The sequence below is a fragment of the Hylobates moloch genome, unplaced genomic scaffold (assembly GCF_009828535.3).
Source record: "Hylobates moloch isolate HMO894 unplaced genomic scaffold, HMol_V3 SCAFFOLD_15, whole genome shotgun sequence".
NCBI lineage: Eukaryota > Metazoa > Chordata > Mammalia > Primates > Hylobatidae > Hylobates > Hylobates moloch.
This window is the reverse complement of record NW_026652290.1, coordinates 53,163,704-53,185,198: the sequence shown is the minus strand read 5'-3', so window position 1 is coordinate 53,185,198 and position 21,495 is coordinate 53,163,704. Positions and strand designations below refer to the sequence as shown.

The 21,495-nt window shown below is 36.5% G+C and overlaps 1 protein-coding gene across 3 annotated transcripts in view; it reads left to right on the top strand.

Moving 5' to 3' along the window:
* Positions 1–13,606, top strand: part of ZNF638 (zinc finger protein 638) — a 98,049-nt gene extending 84,443 nt beyond the window's left edge. For 2 of the 3 annotated variants that reach the window (XM_032178386.2, XM_032178387.2), the window contains exons 22-28: positions 1,394–2,615; positions 3,214–3,279; positions 5,317–6,271; positions 7,396–7,500; positions 10,168–10,269; positions 11,712–11,830; positions 13,287–13,606. In XM_032178386.2, coding sequence (XP_032034277.1) covers positions 1,394–2,615; positions 3,214–3,279; positions 5,317–6,271; positions 7,396–7,500; positions 10,168–10,269; positions 11,712–11,830; positions 13,287–13,352 — 2,635 coding nt within the window. In that variant the 3' untranslated portion in view covers positions 13,353–13,606. The remainder of the gene's footprint in view (positions 1–1,393; positions 2,616–3,213; positions 3,280–5,316; positions 6,272–7,395; positions 7,501–10,167; positions 10,270–11,711; positions 11,831–13,286) is intronic. The other variant, XM_058428927.1, reaches the window with a different exon arrangement.
* The last annotated feature ends 7,889 nt before the right edge of the window (positions 13,607–21,495 follow it).

Below are 21,495 nucleotides of genomic sequence, written 5' to 3'. Positions count from 1 at the left end.
TTGATTAAGGTTTAGGGTCAAGAGGTATTTCTCTAATCTGGTAAAGAGTTTCCTCAGGATGTAATCTTTGGGGCATGAGGAAAGACCAGTTTGGTTCAAATGATTTAAGATACTGATGTGGTAGCACGACTTTCTTAAATATGGTTAACATCTCAGCACACAGATACAAATCATCTTGTGTTGTTAACTGAAGGGTACGTGGCCACCCTCTAAGAAGCAGGTCAAAAGGGATGGCTCATCCTCTCCTTCCTTAAAAAATAGGAGAAGAAAGTCAGTACTTTTTAATAATCAGGTATTGATATGATAGGATCACTCTCTGGTGTCTTTCTCCAATCTGCTGCTTCTCATTATATGAATATATTTGGTAAATTTTAATTTGCATTGATAGCATGTTGGGCATTGTTTTTGGAAGCTAAGGTTTTCCTTGTTCTTCAAGAAAACCTCTGATTTGTGGAACATTAATATAAAAATAACTTATTCCGTGTCTACCTCGGTGAAAGTACTGGAATTATAGGACTACTCACTTTTCATGTACTTTAGATTTGGGAAGACCATGATGAAATAAGATGAATTACATATACTTAGCCATGTATTTCCTCCATTTCTTCTGAATACTACTACTTACACATTTAAGTTAAATATTAGAAGTATACATTATTCTCTTGAATTGGGAAGGTTTGTTTTTTAACGTATTTCTTCTTACAGCCAAAGGCAAATATTTATAATAAGACTGTATGTTCACATAAGGTGATTGTATCAGGTTTTGTCACTAGCTTTAAATCTTCAATAGAGTATGTAAAGAATACTTTCCAAAAAATGTTCTAAGTTTTATCATTAATAAATATGGTTCTTGGGTAATTAAAAAAATATTTTACATCCAAAAAAAAATAAAAAGGTGATATGATTTAGAGTATGGTCTTTTCCCCCCACCAGTTTCTGTTTATGTTCTTTTTAGGTAAGGTTCACTTATAAAATTTTAAATCATAATGCATGGATCATTAGTTTTATTGTAGAATTGTACACATATTTTATTATTTCAGTTACCACTGTTGGGAATAGGACCTGATGATATTTGAAGTGTCTCAGATTCACATTTGGCCTTTCAATGTCAGAGGTTAACTTGACAGAGGAGGGAAAATACTGGCTATAATCACATGAATGCAAAAGGAACATATCAACAGTCATAATTTATATTATTTACATATTTCCATCAAAACATCTTACCCATTTTATGCTGATTGGTTGGATTTCCCAGTGCTTATTACGAATGCATCAGGAAGTCTTAACAATTGGCATCAACAGGATTCTTTATAATGGTTGAATTCTCATCATAGTTTGATTTTTGTTTGTGTTTTTGTTTGTGTTCTTTTTGTTTGTTTTTAAATACTTTTAGCCCTGACTTGAAAAACAGTGGAGTTGATGAAAGTGAGGTGCAAACAGCAACTGATAGTCCCTCTGTTAAACCTAATGAGCTTGAAGAAGAAAGTACTCCCAGCATTCAAACAGAAACTTTGGTACAGCAGGAAGAGCCTTGTGAGGAAGAACCTGTAAAAGCAACATGTGATACTGACTTTGCTATTGAAACTTTGGAGCTTGAAACTCAAGGAGAGGAGGTCAAAGAAGAAATTCCTCTTGTAGCATCCACTCCAGTCAGTATTGAACAATTCACTGAAAATGCCGAGGAGTGTGCTTTAAATCAGCAGATGTTTAACAGTGACTTGGAGAAGAAAGAGGCAGAAATTATTAACCCTAAAACAGCATTGTTACCATCTGACAGTGTGTTTATAGAAGAAAGGAACATCAAAGGAATTCTGGAAGAATCTCCATCTGAAGCAGAAGATTTCATTTCTGGAATTACACAGACTATGGTAGAAGCTGTAGCTGAAGTAGAAAAACATGAAACTGTTTCAGAAATATTGCCATCAACTTGTATTGTGACGTTAGTACCAGGAATTTCCACTGGGGATGAGAAGACAGTGGACAAAAAGAATATTTCTGGAAAAAAAGGTAACATGGATGAAAAGGAGGAGAATGAATTTAATACTAAGGAAACCAGAATGGATGTTCAAATAGAAACAGAGAAGGCTGAAAAGAACGAAGGTAGGATGGATGCAGAAAAGGTGGAAAAGATGGCAGCAATGAAAGAAAAGCCTACAGAAAACACTTTATTCAAGGCATACCCAAATAAAGGAGTGGGTCAGGTTAATAAGCCTGATGAAACTAGTAAAACTAGTATTCTGGCTGTATCAGATGTATCTAGCAGTAAACCAAGCATCAAGGCTGTTACAGTCTCTTCTAAGGCAAAAGCTACGGTTTCAAAAACTGAAAATCAGAAAAGTTTTCCAAAACCTGTGCCCAGAGATCAAATAAATGCTGAAAAGAAACTTTCAGCCAAGGAATTTGGTCTGCTTAAACCTACAAGTGCCAGGTCAGGCTTGGCAGAAAGCAGCAGTAAATTCAAACCTACTCAGAGCAGTCTTACCAGAGGAGGCAGTGGAAGGATCTCAGCCCTGCAAGGCAAGCTTTCTAAACTGGATTACAGGGATGTAACAAAACAATCTCAGGAAACAGAGGCTAGACCTTCCATCATGAAACGGGATGACAGCAACAATAAGGTGAGGAGCGTAGGAAGAATGGCACAGTGTGTCTTTGAAGTGATTAGCTCCGCTGCTGTAGCTGTGTAGTAGGAGATGTAATTTTGTTTCATACTTTCATCTCCTCACTCTACCCCAGAAGCTCCCATTTCCTTTTCTTAAATGATTCCATTGTTTAAACCAGTAGACATTTAGAGTATTAAGCTCAAGTTCATAATTTATTGACAAGTTTGAAAAGCATTATTTGGATACAATTTGGAAATAACTGTGGTTTAAAAAAAAAAAAAAAGTCTGCAGTGAATCTCCTAAGGTGATTTACCACTCTGCTTCTGAATGGGAAACTGTTTCCTCTCTTAAATTGAAGCTTCCTTTATCAGGTCACTGATTGCCTAACTAGACATTGTGAGACGAAAAGATCAGTAAAACTGAATTTAACTACAACTTGTAGAGACTGTGCCTATACTGTTTAGTGACTGTTGACTTAGTTTTGTATACATGTTAAATAATTTGCATAATTGACTATATTTGAGTAATGTTTACTGGGGGTTTTTTTTTTTTTAGAACTTTAATAATATGGTTGTAAATTCTGTTTTTCTGTATTTCTTATTTGCTGTTTCAGACTTTGGCTGAGCAAAACACTAAGAATACTAAAAGCACTACTGGTAGAAGTTCCAAATCTAAAGAGGTAAAAAATAGATCACAGACCCTAACCCTTCTTTTTCATCTCCATAGCACAGTTCATCTATCTTACAACCTGTGCCTGCCTTAACAATGTTAGAGACTAAGAGTATAGAGCAAGGGATAGGAATGAGATGTTTTGTTTTTAACTTATCTCTAATCCTACCATTAATTTACTTTTTGACCTTGAGCTAGTCTAAACACCTGGTGCTTTCTTGGTGGGAGGGGGGCAAAATGTTATACGGGGACAGAAAGAGAGTAGAGTAGGGCAGTACCTCCAATCTCATATTGACGGGAATAGGTTGTAGACACAGAAAAAAAATTACATATGTAAAAGAGACTGACATTTGACTTGAGTCATCCTCATTTTGTTAAAACAGGTTATCCTTTTGCTCTAATTTAGCCTTAAGTGGATGGTCTCTAAGATTTACTTTACTGGTACCAAGTTCTGTTGTCAAACATATTTTATATTTGGTTATTTTAGGTTTTTACCATTCATAGAATGTTTTTTCAGTCATTTTACTTTTCTTACCTGGTAGGGGATGAATTTGGGCCTATGTTGTTGGGGCAAGGAGAGATGTTACTAGTTTTAAGCAGAAATAAGGATTATGGCTACTAAAGCAGAAGTAAAGATTGTGGCTACTTCAGTTTGCTTTGTTAATTTGATAATACAATAGCTTGCAGATATTCTCCCTAGAAATTACAGGGTACATATTCTAATGTCGTTATTATATATATATTTGTGTGTGTGTATATATATGTATATAAAATAGCAGTTGATCACTGATAACGTACTAAATGTATAGGAGCCCTGGTAGGAATTTATCTTCTTTACTATTGACGGCATTTAAAAAAATTACAGGTACTGTTGTTTTCAAATACAGTTATGTTAGGCATTGAGTCTTAGTAATAATTTTTTCATACAACTTTCTCAAAATGTAACCGTTATATTTCTTTTATTATTTTGCAACGAAATCTTGCTCCTGTGCCCCAGGCTAGAGTGCAATGGCGCGATCTCAGCTCACTGCAACCTCTATCTCCCAGGTTCAAGTGATTCTCCTGCCTCAGCCTCCCGAGTAGCTGGGATTACAGGCGCCTGCCACCACACCCAGCTAATTTTTGTATTTTTAGTAGAGATGGGGTTTCATCATGTTGGTCAGGCTGGTCTTGAACTCCTGACCTCAGGTGATCAGCCTCCCAAAGTGCTGGGATTACAGGTGTGAGCCACCATGCCCGGCCTGTATTTCTTAAAATATGTATTCTATATATAATTAATGTGTAATCAATATATACTGATAAATGGAACAGCCTAATTAGCTGTTTACTTTCTAACTATACTTGAGGTGCTTTTAGAAGTCCAGTAAGTATTCTAGAACACTTATTAGATGTTTGACATATGGAACAGTAAATCCTTTGTATTGTCTGACAAATACTTTAAATGTATTTTTATGTGTCATACTTCAAAACTCATCATTTAGGAAATGTAATCTTATTGAATTTAAGTAAAAGTGGAATTAGGTTGACACTGTTAGGATTTTCCCTTTGGCTTACACTTTGTGAATTGTAGCTAAGTCATTTGTAGGCTTTAAAAAAAATAACTCTAGGCCGGGTGCGGTGGCTCAAGCCTGTAATCCCAGCACTTTTGGAGGCCAAGGCGGGTGGATCACGAGGTCAGGAGATTGAGACCACGGTGAAACCCCGTCTCTACTAAAAATACAAAAAAAAAATTAGCCAGGCATGGTGGCGGGCGCCTGTAGTCCCAGCTACTTGGAGAGGCTGAGGCAGGAGAATGGCGTGAACCCGGGAGGAGGAGCTTGCAGTGAGCCGAGATTGCGCCACTGCACTCCAGCCTGGGCGACAGAGCAAGACTCCGTCTCAAAAAACAAAACAAAACAAAACAAAAACTCTAATTTTAGTCTTTAGGAAACCTAATTTGTACTGCAATTCTCCCAAATGATCTGCATGCACATTTATCGTGACTATTTGGAATCTAGCCAGTGGTCAAAATTTGTTTACAATATTATGATTTTTAACTCTCCAACAGGAGCCATTATTTCCATTTAATTTGGATGAATTTGTTACTGTGGATGAGGTTATAGAAGAAGTGAATCCTTCTCAGGCCAAGCAGAATCCACTAAAGGGAAAAAGGAAAGAAACTCTCAAAAATGTTCCTTTCTCTGAACTTAACTTAAAGAAGAAAAAGGGGAAAACCTCCGCCCCTCGTGGTGTTGAGGGAGAACTATCTTTTGTAACATTGGATGAGATTGGGGAAGAGGAAGATGCAGCTGCACATCTAGCACAAGCTCTAGTCACTGTGGATGAAGTAATTGATGAAGAAGAACTAAATATGGAAGAAATGGTAAAAAATTCAAATTCACTTTTTACATTAGATGAATTAATTGACCAAGATGATTGCATTTCCCACAGTGAACCTAAAGATGTTACTGTTCTGTCAGTGGCTGAAGAACAAGATCTCCTCAAACAGGAACGCTTGGTAACTGTGGATGAAATTGGAGAAGTGGAAGAACTACCTTTGAATGAGTCAGCAGACATAACTTTTGCCACTTTAAATACTAAAGGAAATGAAGGAGATACCGTAAGGGATTCCATTGGCTTCATTTCTTCTCAGATGCCCGAAGACCCTTCTACTTTAGTTACTGTAGATGAAATACAAGATGACAGCAGTGATTTGCATTTAGTGACTTTGGATGAAGTAACTGAAGAGGATGAAGACTCTCTGGCGGATTTTAACAACCTTAAAGAAGAGCTTAATTTTGTTACTGTTGATGAAGTTGGAGAGGAGGAAGATGGAGATAATGATTTAAAAGTTGAGTTAGCACAAAGCAAAAATGACCATCCCACAGATAAAAAAGGGAACAGAAAGAAGAGAGCTGTGGACACAAAAAAGACAAAACTTGAATCCTTGTCCCAAGTGGGTCCAGTAAATGAGAATGTTATGGAAGAAGATCTAAAAACCATGATTGAAAGACACTTAACAGGTAGATACTTGGAAGGGGTAGTCTTTCTGTTTTATGAGGGGATTACATTTAAAATTAATTTTAAAATACATGTTGTGGCATTACCAATAATGTCACCCAGTATTGATATTAGAGGCCAACAGATAGTTAAATCAACAATAAATTTTCCAAAGAAATGTGTACAAGTTTCACAGTTTTTTAAAGTTATACAGCAGAACTTGCTCCAGGTTATACTTCAAGAAAGGATGACAACAGAAAACAAACTAAAGTAGCCAAATTAGAATTGGAATGAAAATGATATATTTGTATTGTGGGAAAAAGACAACTTTTGATAAATAGAAGAACATTTACATCAGATTACCTCCCAGTTTTTGCTTAGACTTAGGATTAAGAATTATTTATAAAGGAACTATTTGATTTTAAAGTAATATTGTAATGATACAGAATAGTAGGGCAGCTCACTTTCCGAACTTGAGGGAGGTAAACATAATTTTCATTAAGAAAATCTTGAGGCCAAGTATTGTGACTCACGCCCGTAGTCTCAGCACTTTGGGAAGCCAAGGTGGGAGGATCGCTTGAGGCCAGGAGTGCGACACCAGTCTGGGCAGCCTAGCAAGGCTCCGTCTCTACAAAAAATTAAAAAATGAGCCAGGGACAGTGGCATGCGTCTGTGGTCCCAGCTGCTTTGGAGACTGAGGCGAGAGGATTGCTTGAGCCCAGAAGGTCGAGGTTGTGGTGAGCAATGGTTGCCACTGCACTCCAGCCTTGGTAACAGTGAGCCACTTTGTCTCCAAAAAGAAGAAAAAAAACCTTCTGAAAGATTTAACTCATCTAAGAATAAAATACTAGGAAGGTCCCACAGCTTATGGAACAAATTAGAAAAACATTTATAGACACCCTGGGAAAAGAAGTTAGAAAAACATAGTTACTTGGAAAATGATAACTGGGAACAAAAGGAAATGCTTAGATTAAACTGATTATTTTAAAATAGAATTCTTCTATTTTATGTTAGCAGTAGGCTTCCCACCCAAATTTGGGTATTTTTTCAAAAATGTATAATGTTGATTCAGACAGTATAATATGTTTAATTTAAAGCAGTTTAAATACTGTTACTAGAGCAATAAATTGGGACTTTCTTTTTAAAGCTAAAACTCCAACCAAGAGAGTTAGAATTGGGAAAACTCTGCCATCAGAAAAAGCTGTTGTGACAGAACCAGCAAAAGGTGAAGAGGCCTTCCAGATGAGTGAAGGTAAAGCAGGATTGTTGGAATGGGAAGGAAAGTTACACAACACAAGAGAGTAGTGGAAGTTTTAAAGATCTATCTAAGAAGAAAAGTAGAAAATCAGTGGAATAGAGCAGGGGTGGGAAAAGTCAACTATAGTTATTAGATGTGGGTAACATTTTGATCTTTGTAATGTAGAGAGAATGGATTATTGATATTAGAATGTGATAGATTAGAGGAAATGATCCTTGAAAGGTTTTCTGACCACGTTGCAGCATCAGATAGAAATTATTTATTAACTAGCTATTATTTGTGGACCTTGCTTTGTGGATGCTTCTCAGCAGCCAGCCAATGAATTAAACAGGAAGCCTTAATAGCGTTTATAAAATTTAACTTGAAACAAATAAGGAAATGTCTAGTGAGAGAGAATACTTTAGTCACTCAACAGATACTTGTCGTATTGGGCATCCTTCATAACAGTGTTAAAAAGGGTAGACAAAAGAAAGTTCATAGCTCTTGCTCGCAAGGGTTTATTGATTTAGAGAGGTTAAGCAAAAAATCACCTTGCCAGTATGATTTAAATAGAGCACTGTAAGGGTATCGCTTTTACCATTCTCTTTGTAGCACCCTCATTGCCCTCTTTCTTTCCTATCCTATCTTCTCTAAGGAAAACTTACCAAGTATGATTTGGTCCAAGGATCTCAGGTGGGCTGTCAGTGCTGCTCCCAATGTATTAGAGGTCTCCTTTCTTTACTGTTTCCTAACCAGATGTAAAATTAGCCTTTTCTCCCTTCTACATCACCTAACCCATTTCTTACTGGATGTCCTTGCTTTCGTTTTTATTTGCCAGAGTAAATCTAGGATCTCCCTTGTCTGCCAACTTACGTTTTGCTTTATACACATAAAATACACAATTTGGCCAAGTTTTTCCCATTGAAAGAAATATCCCTTTGACCTTGAAATCTCTCTAGCTCCTATCTTTTCTCCTTGCTTTTAGAGCAAAACATCTAGAAAGAACCACCTACTTTTATGTCTTAATTTCCCATTGAACTGAATGTATTTTGGTTTCTTTCTCCTACCACCTTCCTGAAAATGATGTTGATGAATCCCCCATTAGGTTGTTGTCAAACGTGATTTTTTAAAGTGTTTTCTTAAGTTAGTCTTACTTGACTTTTCCACATGATTGGTTACCTTTGATTATGCCCTCGAAGCTCTTTGCCAAGTCATGGTCAAGTGGGTATTCCTTCTTCCTTGTCTATTCTTTTCCATAACCAATCTTTGATAACCAAGGTATTGGTGGCTCAGTAATTAGGTTCTCGCATGATTTCACGAGGTCACCCTCCAACTTGAGAATTTCTGTATGGTAGGGCAACCTTGGCAGTCAGCTTGCTTAGAACTACCTCACTGCAACTGAGTAATATAAAAGGATGATTTAGTTACTGCTTACTTAACAATATATTTTTACTAATGAACAATATGTTTTGACAAAAGGACCTAGCTTAAGAAAAAGTCATTTTTCCACACAATTGTAAACTTAAATCATTTATTTTAATCTATTTTAATTATATAACTTTAATATATGTTATATATTAAGATAAATGTGCCTTTGGAGTGGCAGGAACAGATATGTTTGGGAAAGTTTATTACCCTGATGAAGAAATAAACAATTATAGAAGGAGATTGTAGGCAAGGAAACCAGATTGTTTTAACCATCAAGTTAAGAAAAGAAAGATACCTTTTTCTTATTGATTGTAGGACTTGATGATCAGTAAAGTGTGAGAGGAATAAGAGTACGTAATGATTTCAAAGTTCCTGGCCATCGCCTCAGGAATACTAAAGAGTAGTCAGAGTAGCCCAGATGTATGGAGGGAGCACTGAACTTGAAGTCACAAAGTCTTGGTTCTAGCCTGTGTCACTCACTAGCTATGCAACCTTGGGCATATCCGTTTATTACCTCTTTTGATTGTGCTTTCTCCATCTCTGAAGAAATAGGGATGGGTTAATAATGATTTGACCTGCCTATCTTACATGAGGTAAAAGCTAAATGAATGATTATATATGTAAAAGGGTTTTGTCAAGTATTAGGCAACAGTAAGGCATTTCAGCTACTGAGGGTAATCAGAATTGCTTGGAATCAGTCTTCATTTTTGTCTGTTCCCAAGATCATAGTATGCAGAGTCTGCTAACATTGAGTGCTTCTTACGTGTTACTCACTTCGGTGGGCTTTAACATTTATATTAATAATTTTACTTGTGGTTCTAACAGGGGTCTTAGGCTATCAGTTTCGGCTCAATTTTCTAGATTGGAAGGGCCTCAGTATTGGGCCATAGAATCAATTTCTGCTGGTATCCTTTTCCCTTAATCTCCACTCTCTGCTCAGCTTAGCACTTTACATATATAAGTTCTCTTGCCAGTAATGATAGGACTTGTATTACTCTTTAAATTCTGCCTGGAACATATATCAATAAAATTTGCTGTTAGCTTTAGACCTATATTCCTAAATCCATTTGAATGGATTTACCCATTTATTCCTTACATTAAAGAATATTGGAGAATATTGTTCAAAGAATGGCCAGATGGGATTAACCAAGGGAGGTTTTCCCTGAGAAAGAAAAAGGTAAGAATCACCCAATGTTAACTTAACAAAGTCTGTAAGTCTATTCTGAATAGCTTTTTTTCCTCGAAAAATTTTAGTTGATGAGGAATCTGGATTAAAGGATTCAGAACCAGAGCGAAAACGCAAGAAGACTGAAGACTCTTCTTCAGGCAAATCAGTGGCATCTGATGTCCCTGAGGGTAAAGTTAAAATGACTTTTTTTTCTTACCCATATGAAATTTAAAAATCAACACCATAATAAGTATTCTGTTGTTTAGGTGAGTAATTGGGTAACCTTGCCTGCATTGTCATTTTATAGTGGAAATTTGCATGTTTTACACAGTGGCATTTTTGAAGACAGCTTACTGGGCTGTTTTTACCTGAGAAGGATATTTTTACTGCACTCTTGAAATCTGGGATGTATCTCCTCTTTTATTCCTGGTGCTTTCTTTGCCACTCTGGTGAGAATTGAGTTATACTTGCCCAGGTAGAAAGTCACCCCAGTTAAGCAGAACATGATGAAAATCTTTGCTAGCCGACTTTGTTCATGGTCAGCTAAGGTGAGCTGAGGGGGGACCTTATTCAGCCATCATACTCCTCAGTCAGACAGTTGCCCATCATTCTACCTCTTCTCTCTCTTTTATTTTAACAGGATTCCTAAGAGGTTTATTTTTATTATATTTTATTTTGAGACAGGGTCTCACCCTGTCGCCCAGCCTGGAGTGCAGTGATGTGATCTCAGCTAACTGCAACCCTTTCCTCCCAGGCTCAGGCAATCCTCTCACCTCAGCCTCATGAGTAGCTGGGACTACAGGCGTCTACCACCACACCTGGCTAATTTTTGTATTTTTGGTAGATACAGGGTTTCACCTTGTTGCTTAGGCTGGTCTCAAACCCCTGAGCTCAAGCAGTCTGCCCGCCTTGGCCTCCAAAGTGCTGAGATTATAGGCTTGAGCCACCTGTCCCAGCCAGAGGTATTTTAGAGTGTTAGGTTCTTATCTAATGACTTGGTATTCTGATTATTGAACAGTTCTTTGTTATCTGAAGATTCTCCATGGGAATCTATTCAACTTGGCATTATACCAAAGCAGTGGCATACTGGCATTCCCTAGAGGCTGTGGAATATTATAGAATGTGTTAACGAAATAAAGACTTAACGTTTTCTGATTAAAATTACTACTATTGATCCCTAAATTTATAGCAGTGTGTACTGTTCTTATATTTAAGTATGTACTGTGCTTAATATTTTTGTCATGTTTAAATAAATTGATGAAGGCCAGTTGTGGTGGCTCACACCTGTAATCCCAGCACTTTGGGAGACCAAGGCAGGCAGATCCTATAGGGGAGGTTAGGAGTTCGAGACCAGCCTGGGCAACATGATAAAAACCCATCTCTACTAAAAATACAAAATTAGCCGGGCGCAGTGGCGCTCACTTGTAATCCTAACTATTTGGGAGCCTGAGGCAGGAGAATCACTTGAACCCAGGAGGCAGAGGTTGCGGTGAGCTGAGATCGCGCCACTGCACTCCAACCTGGATGACAGAGTGAGACTCTGTCTCAAATAAATAAATAAAATAAATCGATGAACACAACTGGAGATTAATTATTGTTAATTTTCTTCTTGTCTCTTCTTATCCTCTAGAATTAGACTTTCTTGTACCTAAGGCTGGATTCTTCTGTCCAATTTGTTCCCTCTTCTACTCAGGTGAAAAAGCAATGACAAATCACTGCAAGAGTACACGTCATAAGCAAAATACTGAGGTAATTTTTAAAATTCTTGCAAAATCTTGAAGTGTTGTTACTGTCTTAGAATCAAATTATTTATCTACCCCAAACGTACATTTCCCCCCACTTTAGGAGAATGTTTATGCCAGTTTATTCCTCTTAAGTCCTGTTTTCTCCTTCAGTGTACCTTGCCTGTAATTTCTAGTCCTTATTTCTTTTACTTGAACAGCAACATTTGCCAGAGTAGATTCTGTAGATCACTAGTCTCATTTGACACTCCATTATTAAAGTAAGAAACTGCATATTTTGATGCCCTCTTGTCATGTAGACATTAGCATATTAAAGTTTCTGAATTGTCTAGCTGGAATGAATCCTGCTTAACTTCATGCAACCCATTATTAAACTGATTTAATCACAAAACCTTTTTTAACTTGTACACATCTTTAAGAAGTGTTACTCTAGAGAATCATTATTAGCCATAATTGAAATGGTGACTCCAGTTCCTGCTGAATATTTGAGAGTTTTGTACATCCTCTCTGTTGAATTTGTGGCACAGACACTCATCTAACATTTATTGAGCTGTTCTATGCTGGAAGCTTATTTAATCTGATCAACTTCATGAGGTAGATGCTATTATTCCAGTTTTAAAGATGAGAAAATAGACTTAAGAAGGTTATATATCTAAACCCAAGGTCACATAGCTAGTTAGTAGCAGACCTAGGATTTGAACTCAGCTCTATTTCATTCTAGGCCCAAGCTCTTATGCATTGTGCTTTGCTGCCTGTGTGCTTAACATAGTTCATCATGTCACTTTTCCATTTAAAACCTTCTAGTAGCTTCATATTGCACTTGGTCTAATATCCAAACTTCTTATTTTGGGTCTTTAAAGCCCTGCATGATCTGATTTCTTTTCTACTTCTCTGAATGCTTTCTGTGTTTCAGCTTTTCTGGCTTTGTTCTGTTTTTCATACATGAGAGACCCACTGCTGCCTTTGCACCTTTATATTGCTGTTCTTTTGCCGCTTCCCAGTCCTACTTGCATGGCCAGTTCTTCATGTTTTTCGTCTCAAGTATCACTTCCCCAGAAAGGTCTGCTTAAGAAAGACCTAGCTAAGTAGAACCCCCAAAAAAGTTCAGCCTCAGTTACGTTGTTACACTGTCTTTGAAGTGCTTACCACCGCCCCCAAAGTATTTTATTTTTTTCTTTTATTGTTTCTCTTCTCCCATTAGAATGTAAGCTTTATTGTATAAAAGATTCTATCTGTCTTGTTGCCCACCGAATCCTCAGGCACCAAGCATAATACCTGGTGTATCATAAACATCAAATGACTGATGAATGAAAGGAAGAAATGTTTATATAAGGCAATGTGTTTATAATATTTTGTAGGGTCAGTTTCTTTTAAATTATAAATAAAATATACAGTAGATAAATTTGCACATGTAGCAAAATAATGTCTAATAAGTATTTTATATTGCAAATTGCTTTTAACAGAAATTCATGGCCAAGCAAAGAAAGGAAAAGGAGCAGAATGAGGCTGAAGAAAGAAGCTCTAGGTGATTGGGGGAAAGGGGAAAGAATTCACTAGAAATTTGTTTAGGGTCCAGTTGATTTGTGTATTTTTGTTATCATTTAATTTGTAATTTTCGTTTCAGAAGCAAATATTCGTGTTGTACAAATTTCTGATTGCCCTAAATGTAGAGTGACTGATGGGGAAAGTATGATGGGTTTGATTTTTATATCAAATCATCAGGCATGGAGAAATATCTTTTAGAAGTGTTAAAATAAATGTTCCTACTGTATATTTAAAATACCATCTGTGTTTGTGGCTGATTTTTTAAAGACTTGCTTGCCTCTGATTGCAGACAAGGTTTTTCACTACAAGTTCTGTGATTTGGGATGTTTGGGGATTCTTCATGTATCACTGGAAGTCATAGCATGATAGTGTTTTACTTTGCGTCAACCATTCGTATATACAGGTCATAGGTTTCTTAAAATTCAAATTTTTTTTCTGGATAAAATTAGATTACAGCATATTTTCCCCAGATAGGTTTGAATGAAACTTTGCTTGATTTTTATATGTGTTGGAAAGGTATTTTTTCTGCTTCTGGTAACACTTGCTGTTTCTGCCAGAACCCGTTTAAGGTAACACCAAGCTAGTCATTTATTATTGACTTGAATCTACAGAGCAGCCATTACTTCTGTGGACCACCAGAGTAGCTTTTTAAACCATTTGAATTATAGTTGAATATGTTTATAAGAAGTTTTAAGGGCACAAAAAAATAATTGAATGGCTAGCAGGTGATGGAAATAACCCTATACTTTTAAGTTGTTAGATTAAGCCATTCTTCAGACATAGTCTGCTTGCTTATAATCGTTTTAGTATTTGATGCCTGAAGATAGAGTGCACCAATTAATAATACAAAGAGGATGAATGGAGGGGAACAACAACAACAAAAACCCTACTTTTTTAAGATCTCTTATTTCCATCACAGCACAAGAGAAACATCACAGTCAGCAAGAAGGGCTTGGAGAAAAAAAGGCAGCACCTGTTTGTCACCTCCTATGAAACTCACTGCATACTTAGTTGAGACCCACAGCCTGAGTAAAATTACAGAATACTGTAAGTCACAGACAAGGGGGTGGGGTAGAGAGAGGAGCGGCTTGCTGTCAAGAGTTTGTTGGAATTAAAACCTTACAGGTGAATCCGGATAATAAGAGGGAGAAGAGCTGTTAAAAGGTTGGAGAATAAGGTGCCTGTAAACTACAGAAACACAGTCATAGTGAATAAGAATCTTACTTTTAAAGAATCTTCCTTTCTTCTCAGCTTGCTTTTGGAACTTTTGCAACTAGGGAAGTTATAAGCTTCTTTAATCTTGTCTGGATCAGCCTTTTGAAATTGGGATTCTAGATTAGAATGAGAGGAGGAGCTGCTAAAGCATAAAAATGGTAGGGGTGATTTTTGTGTTTTATCCTATGACCAATGTTGACCGTTAATTATACATTATAAATAATGTTTTTCTCTGGGACTTTTTGTACTTAATGCTGGTAATTTTTATCATAGGGCTTCAAATACAAAAGATTTGTATGAGGTTTTCAGAAAGTAAACGTGCTCTTTGCATATAATTTTAGTATTGTTCTTGGCATTTTCAGAAAATCTCCCTTCTTTAGTCGCACCACACAAATGGAACATCATATACATAGTAGTTTCTGCTTATTAGTTGATTGAGGGATATAATTAGGATTGCAGCTGACTTAATTTTTTTTTTTTTTTTTTTTTTTTTTTGAGACAGACTTTCGCTCTTGTTGCCCAGGCTGGAGTGCAATGGCACGATCTTGGCCCACCGCAACCTCCATCTCCCGGGTTCAAGCGATTCTCCTGCCTCAGCCTCCCGAGTAGCTGGGCCTACGGGCATGTGCCGCCATGCCCGGCTAATTTTTTTTTTTTTTTTTTTTTTTGATGGAGGAGGGGTTTCTCCATGTTGGTCAGGCTGGTCTCAAACTCAGCATCTAGACTCCAAGGCAAAAAAAGTTTACATTCAACATGATCTTTATAAAAGTTTTTAGATTTTATTACCCTTTCTGGCATTAGGATGCTGTGGAAACTTGCCTCTCCAAAATTACTCCTTTTTAATCCTTTAAAAAACATTTATAGGGGAGTCAGGTTTTTAAAACTTAAATTTTTAATTTTACTAATTTGTTATTTGATTGTGGAAAATGTCAAGCATATTAAGACAATAGGATAATTACCCTCATACATTAATTAGTTCCAATAATTATCAACTTAAGGCCAGTTGTGTTATGTGTGTGTATCTCTACTCCCAACTCTCTTGTATTACTTTAAATATCAGTATGTTTTACTCGTTAATTGTTCATTATGTATTTCTAAAATATAAGGTACATAACCAGTACCATTAAAAATATCTCATTTAAATAATAGTTTGGTTCAGATTTTCAACTGTTTCATAAATCATTTTTTTTGTGGTTGTTGCTTTAGTAAGTCTGAATCCAGATTCAAAATAAGATCCACATATTGTGACTGGCTTAGGTAGGTCTTTTAAATTATGCTATTTTTAATATATAGGTTCTTCCCTCCCTCCTTCCCTCCTATTTATTTGATAAAGAAGCTAGATTCTTGGCTGTGCCAAGCAGTGCTGCTCAAAATGTCTTGGGACCCAGGACAGTGCCAGTTCAGAAACTTCAGTGCTAGTTTATGATTACTTAAGTACAGAAATTGAGAGTTTCTAGAAACATTTTGACAGTGATTTTATATTTGTTTATTGAATCTAACAATAAAAAAATGGAGTTTGTATGTTTTTGTGGGGTTTTTAAAATTTCTTTCCTTTTTTTTTTTGTATTTTACAGAATTATTGGTCTATAGTTAATTGAAAATTAGGGAGAAAAAACTGATCAAGCACATAGTTTGAGAAGCACTGCTGGCAGGTTTCCCCAGGTCTGACTTTGTTGCTTGCAACCATGTAGTACCTTTAATGTGTCCTTTGCCCTCTCTGTAGCTCATAAATTGGTAAGTAAATATAGACACTTGATTAGAGGTTGTTTTTTTCTTTCTTTTTTTTTGATGAGACTGCTTTAGGCAGTGATGTGGTCTTCCTGATAGGAGGCGCAAACTGATTGCCTTCTTTGGGATTTGAGTAGCAGCTGATGCTTAGTTTTGATCCACTTATTCATTAGGGGTTGCAAAATAAGGATATCTTAATTCTATATCCCTTTTTCATGTGTAAGCAGAAATATTTCTCTGCAAGGAGAAACTCCCCCTCATCTGCTATTTGGCTGCCTAGTGGTACGGTTTGTGTAAGAAAGACACAGATATGGGATGCTTTTCCTTTACTTACCTATTTTTTTCAGAATGAGTTGATTGTTTGGCATCCACCAACTGTGATAAATTTTTTCTTAAGCATTAGTATGCACTTGGAAATTTTAACATATTTGATGTTTGAAACCTCTGCAGTATGTTATTGATCCTCATATGTCCCACATTTGATTTGATTTCCTCATTTCTACTAGTAGTTATCTGTATGTCAAGATGTTTCAGGCTCACTTCTCCAGACCTGGGGTCAGCTACTTCTCTAAAGAACAGTGGCTGATTAGGTGTGTTCATTGCTTCTGGGCTGGTTATTGCTTCCCATAGATGGAAATTGAAGTGTATGTTTTGTTTTCTAGGGTTCTCCGTCACCCAGGCTGGAGTGCAGTGGTGCAGTCCTGGCTCACTGTAGCCTCAGCCTCCTGGGTTCAAGTGATTCTCATGCCTCAGCCTCCCAAGTAGCTGGGACTACAGGCATGTGCTACCACAACTGGCTAATTGTATTTTTAGTAGAAACAGGGTTTCACCATGTTGCCCAGGCTGGTCTCGAACCCCTGGCCTCAAGTGATCTGCCCACTTTGGCCTGTCAATGCATGTATGTTTTGTTTTTAAGAGAAAATTCATCATCATTATACAGATTCTTCTGGTTCAAATTCATAACGTCTTCTATCTTAAATGTAGGTTTTCTTTGTCCTGTGTCAGATATTACAATTCTCCAGGACATCAGGATGATAGACATAAACTGTCACAAAATTGCTTAGCTTTTATCTCACCTTATACACATCACAGTCACAATAACAATGCCAAGACCTTAACCAACAATGTGATTATTGAAAACAGTTAAAATTTTTTTTTTTTCAGTTTTGTTTTGTCCTCAGGGAATACCTCATTAAGAATATACATTCACATAGGGGAAGTCTCAAAGGAATTGTGTGTGTGTGTGTGTGTGTGTGTGTGTGTGTGTGTGTGTGTGTGTGTACACATACTAGGTGTATATATTTGTGGGTTACATGTGGTACTTTGATACAGGCATGCTCACATCAGGGTAAATTGGGTATCCCTCACCTCAAGCATTTGTCCTTTGTGGTTCAGTCCAGTTATGCTCTTCTAATTATTTTTAAATGTACAATTAAAAAAATTTTTTTAACTAAGGTTTCATTCTGTCACCCAGGCTGGAGTGCAGTGACACTATCTCAGCTCACAATAGCCTCAAACCTCCCTGGGCTTAGGTGGTCCCCCCACCTTAGCCTCTGGAGCAGCTGGGACTACAGGTGCGTGCCACCATCCTCAGCTAATTTTTGTATTTTTTTGTAGAGATGGGATTTTGACATGTTGGCCAGGCTCGTCTTGAACTCCTGGCCTCAAGTGATCCGCCCACCTTGGCCTCCCAAAGTGCTAGGATTACAGGTGTGAGCCATCACACTCAGCCTTATTTATTCTTTCTATTGTTTGTACCCATTAACCGTCCCCTTCTTCCCCAACTACCTTTCCCAGCCTCTGGTAACCATCTTCCTACTTTCTGTCACCATGAGTGCAATTGTTTTCATTTTTTAGCTCCCACAAGTAAGTGAGAACATGTGATGTTTGTCTTTCTGTAAGTGGCTTATTTCACTTAACATGATGACCTCCAGTTCCACCCGTGTTACTGCAAATGACAGGATCTCATTCTTTTTTTTGTGGCTGAATGATACTACATTGTGTATATGAACCATTTCTTAATCCATTCATCTGTTGGTGGGCACTTAGATTGCTTCTAAATCTTGGCTATTTTGTATAGTGCTGGAACAAATGTAGGAGTGCAGATGTATCTTCAATTTACTGATTTCCTTTCTTTTGGGTATATACCTAGGAGTGGGATTGCTGGATCGTAGGATAGCTCTGTTTTTAGTTTTTTGAGGAAACTCCAAACTATTCTCCTTAGTGGTTGTACTGATTTACATTCCCACCAACAGTGTACAAGTGTTCCTTTTTCTCCACATCTTCAGCTGCATTTGTTGTCGCCTGTCTTAGATAAAAGCCATTTTAACTGGGGTGAGATGATACCTCATTGTAGTTTTGATTTGCATTTCTCTGATGATCAGTGATTTTGAGCACCTTTTCATATACCTGTTTGCCATTTGTATGTCTTTTGAGAAACATCTATTCAGATCTTTTGCCCATTATTTTTATCGAATGATTATTTTTTTCATGTAGAGTAGTTTGAGCTCCTTATATCTTCTGGTTATTAATCCTTTGTCAGATGGATGGTTTGCAGATGTTTTCTCCCATTCTGTGGGTTGTCTCTTTGTTGATTGTTTCCTTCACTTTGCAGAAGCTTTTTAACTTAATGTGATCCTATTTATTCATGTTTGCTTTGGTTGCTTGTGCTTGTGCGGTCTTTGCCACAAGAAGTGTTTGCCCACTCCAGTATCCTGGAGAGTTTCTCCAATGTTTTCTTGTAGTAGCATAGTTTGAGGTCTTAGGTTTAAATCTTTAATCTATTTTGATTTAATTTTTTATATGGGGAAAGTTGGGGGCCTAGTTTTATTCTTCTGCAAATGTATATTCAGTTTCCTCAGCACCATTTATTGAAGAGACTCGTTTCCTGAAGGTATGTTACTGGAACCTTTGCAAAAATGAATTTACTATAGATTTATTGGATTTATTTCTGTGCTGTCTATTCTGTTCACTGGTCTATGTGTCTGTTTTTATGCCAGTACCATGCCATTTTTGTTACCATAGCTCTGTAGTGTAACTTCAAGTCAGGTAATGTGATTCCTCTGGTTTAGTTCTTTTTGCTTAGGAGAGGTTTGCCTATTCTGGATCTTTTGTTGTGGTTCTGTATAAATTTTAAGATTGTTTTTTCTATTTCTGTGAAGAATGTTACTGGTATTTTGATAGGAATTGCATTGAATCTGCAGATTGCTTTGGGTAGCATGAATACTGTAACAATATATGAACACTTTAACAATATTGATTTTTCTAATCCATGAATATGGAATATCTTTTTATTTTGTGTGTTCTCTTCAGTTTCTTGCATCAGTGTTTTATAGTGCAGAGATCTTTTGCTTTTTTGGTTAATTCCTAGGTATTTTATTTTGTAGCTATTGTAAATGGAATTACTTTCTTGATTTCTCAAAGAAAATTTCAAAAAATACATAGAATTGAATGAAAATGAAAACAACAAATTGAACTCTGAGATGCATCTAATGAAATGCTGGGAGGGAAATATATAGCACTAAGTGCTTAAATTTTAAAGAAAGATCTCAAATCAGTAATCTAAGTTTCTGCCTCGAGATACTAGAAAAGTTAGAACAAACTAAATCCAAAGCAAACAGAAGCAAGGAAATGATAGAGCAGAAATTAATGAAATTGTAAACAGGAAAACAATAGAGAAAAATTAGTGAAACAAAAAGCTGGTCCTTCAAAATAATAAAATTGATAAATCTCCAACTAGACTGACTAAAATAAAAAAATACCCAAACCACTAATATGAATGAAATAGAAAATATCACAACAGATCCTGCAGCCATGAGAACAATAGTAAAGAGTACTGTGAACAACTCTACTCAAATATAACTAGGAAGAAATGGACAAATTCCTCAAAAATCAGAAAGTACTAAAACTTGGCCAAGATGAAATAGAGAACTTGAATAATTCTGAAACCATTAAAGATACTGAACTTGTAATGAAAGCATCCTTGAAAAAGATACCTCCAAGTCCTGATGGTTTCACTGGAGAATTTTGCTAAACATTCAAAAGAATTGATTTTGTACAACCTCTTCCAAAGAAAATAGAAGAGGGAACACTTCTCAACTCTTTTTTTTTTTTGAGATTGAGGAGTGCACGATCTTAGCTCACTGCAACCTCTGCCTCCTGGGTTCAAGTGATTCTCCTGCCTCGGCCTCCCGAGTAGCTGGGATTACATTTTATGAGGAACTTGTTTCAGGCATGCAGGGCTGGTTCAACACTGGAAAGTCCATTTAATAAACTGTATCAATAGGCTAAAGAAAAAAAAAAAAAACATGAGTGTATCGATTCATTTAGAAAAGGCATTTGATACAAAAATCAACACTCATCAATATTCTCAGTAGATCATAAATAAAAAAGGAACTTCCTCAGTTTTATAAAGAGGATCTACAGAAAAACTGGCCTCATACTTAATGTTTAAAGTCTGTGTTCCCTCTAAGATTAGGAACAATGAAAGGATTTTCATTCTTGCCATCGTTAGGCAACAAACTTAGTACTGCAGTTTTCCAGCCACTGCAATTCTAGGCAAGCAAAAGAAAAGGCATATAGATGAGAAATTTAATGAAACTGTCTCTATTTGCAGATACATGACTGTCTACCCAGAAAACTTCAAGGAATATGTAATAAAACTTTTAGAATCAATGAGTAAGGTTGAAGGACACAAGATCAATAGACAAGTCATTTATGTTTTCTGTGTACTGACAGCAGACAAGTAGAAACCAAAATAACAAATGAAGTACATTTACATTTACACCAAAGAAAATTACTTGGGTATAAATGTACCAAAACATTTGTAGGATCTATATGATGAAAATTATAAAAGGTTGATGAAAGAAATTAAAGGAAACCTAAATAAGGTGATTTATCATGTTCATGGATTGGAAGACTGAATATCGATGTTAGTTCTCCCTAAGTTGTTCTATTGGTTTAAGGCAATTTCTACCAAAATCCAATCAAAATTTTTTGTAGGAACGGACAATCTTACTCTAAAGTTTATATGGAAAAGGAAGGATAATGCAAGTAGCTAAAACAGTTTTGAAAAAGAAGAATAAAACGGAAGGAATCCCTTTCTGATGCAAATGCTTATTACTACATAGGTCCTGTAATCAAGAGCGTGCTGTATTGGCAGAGAGAAGGAAACATAGATAGATG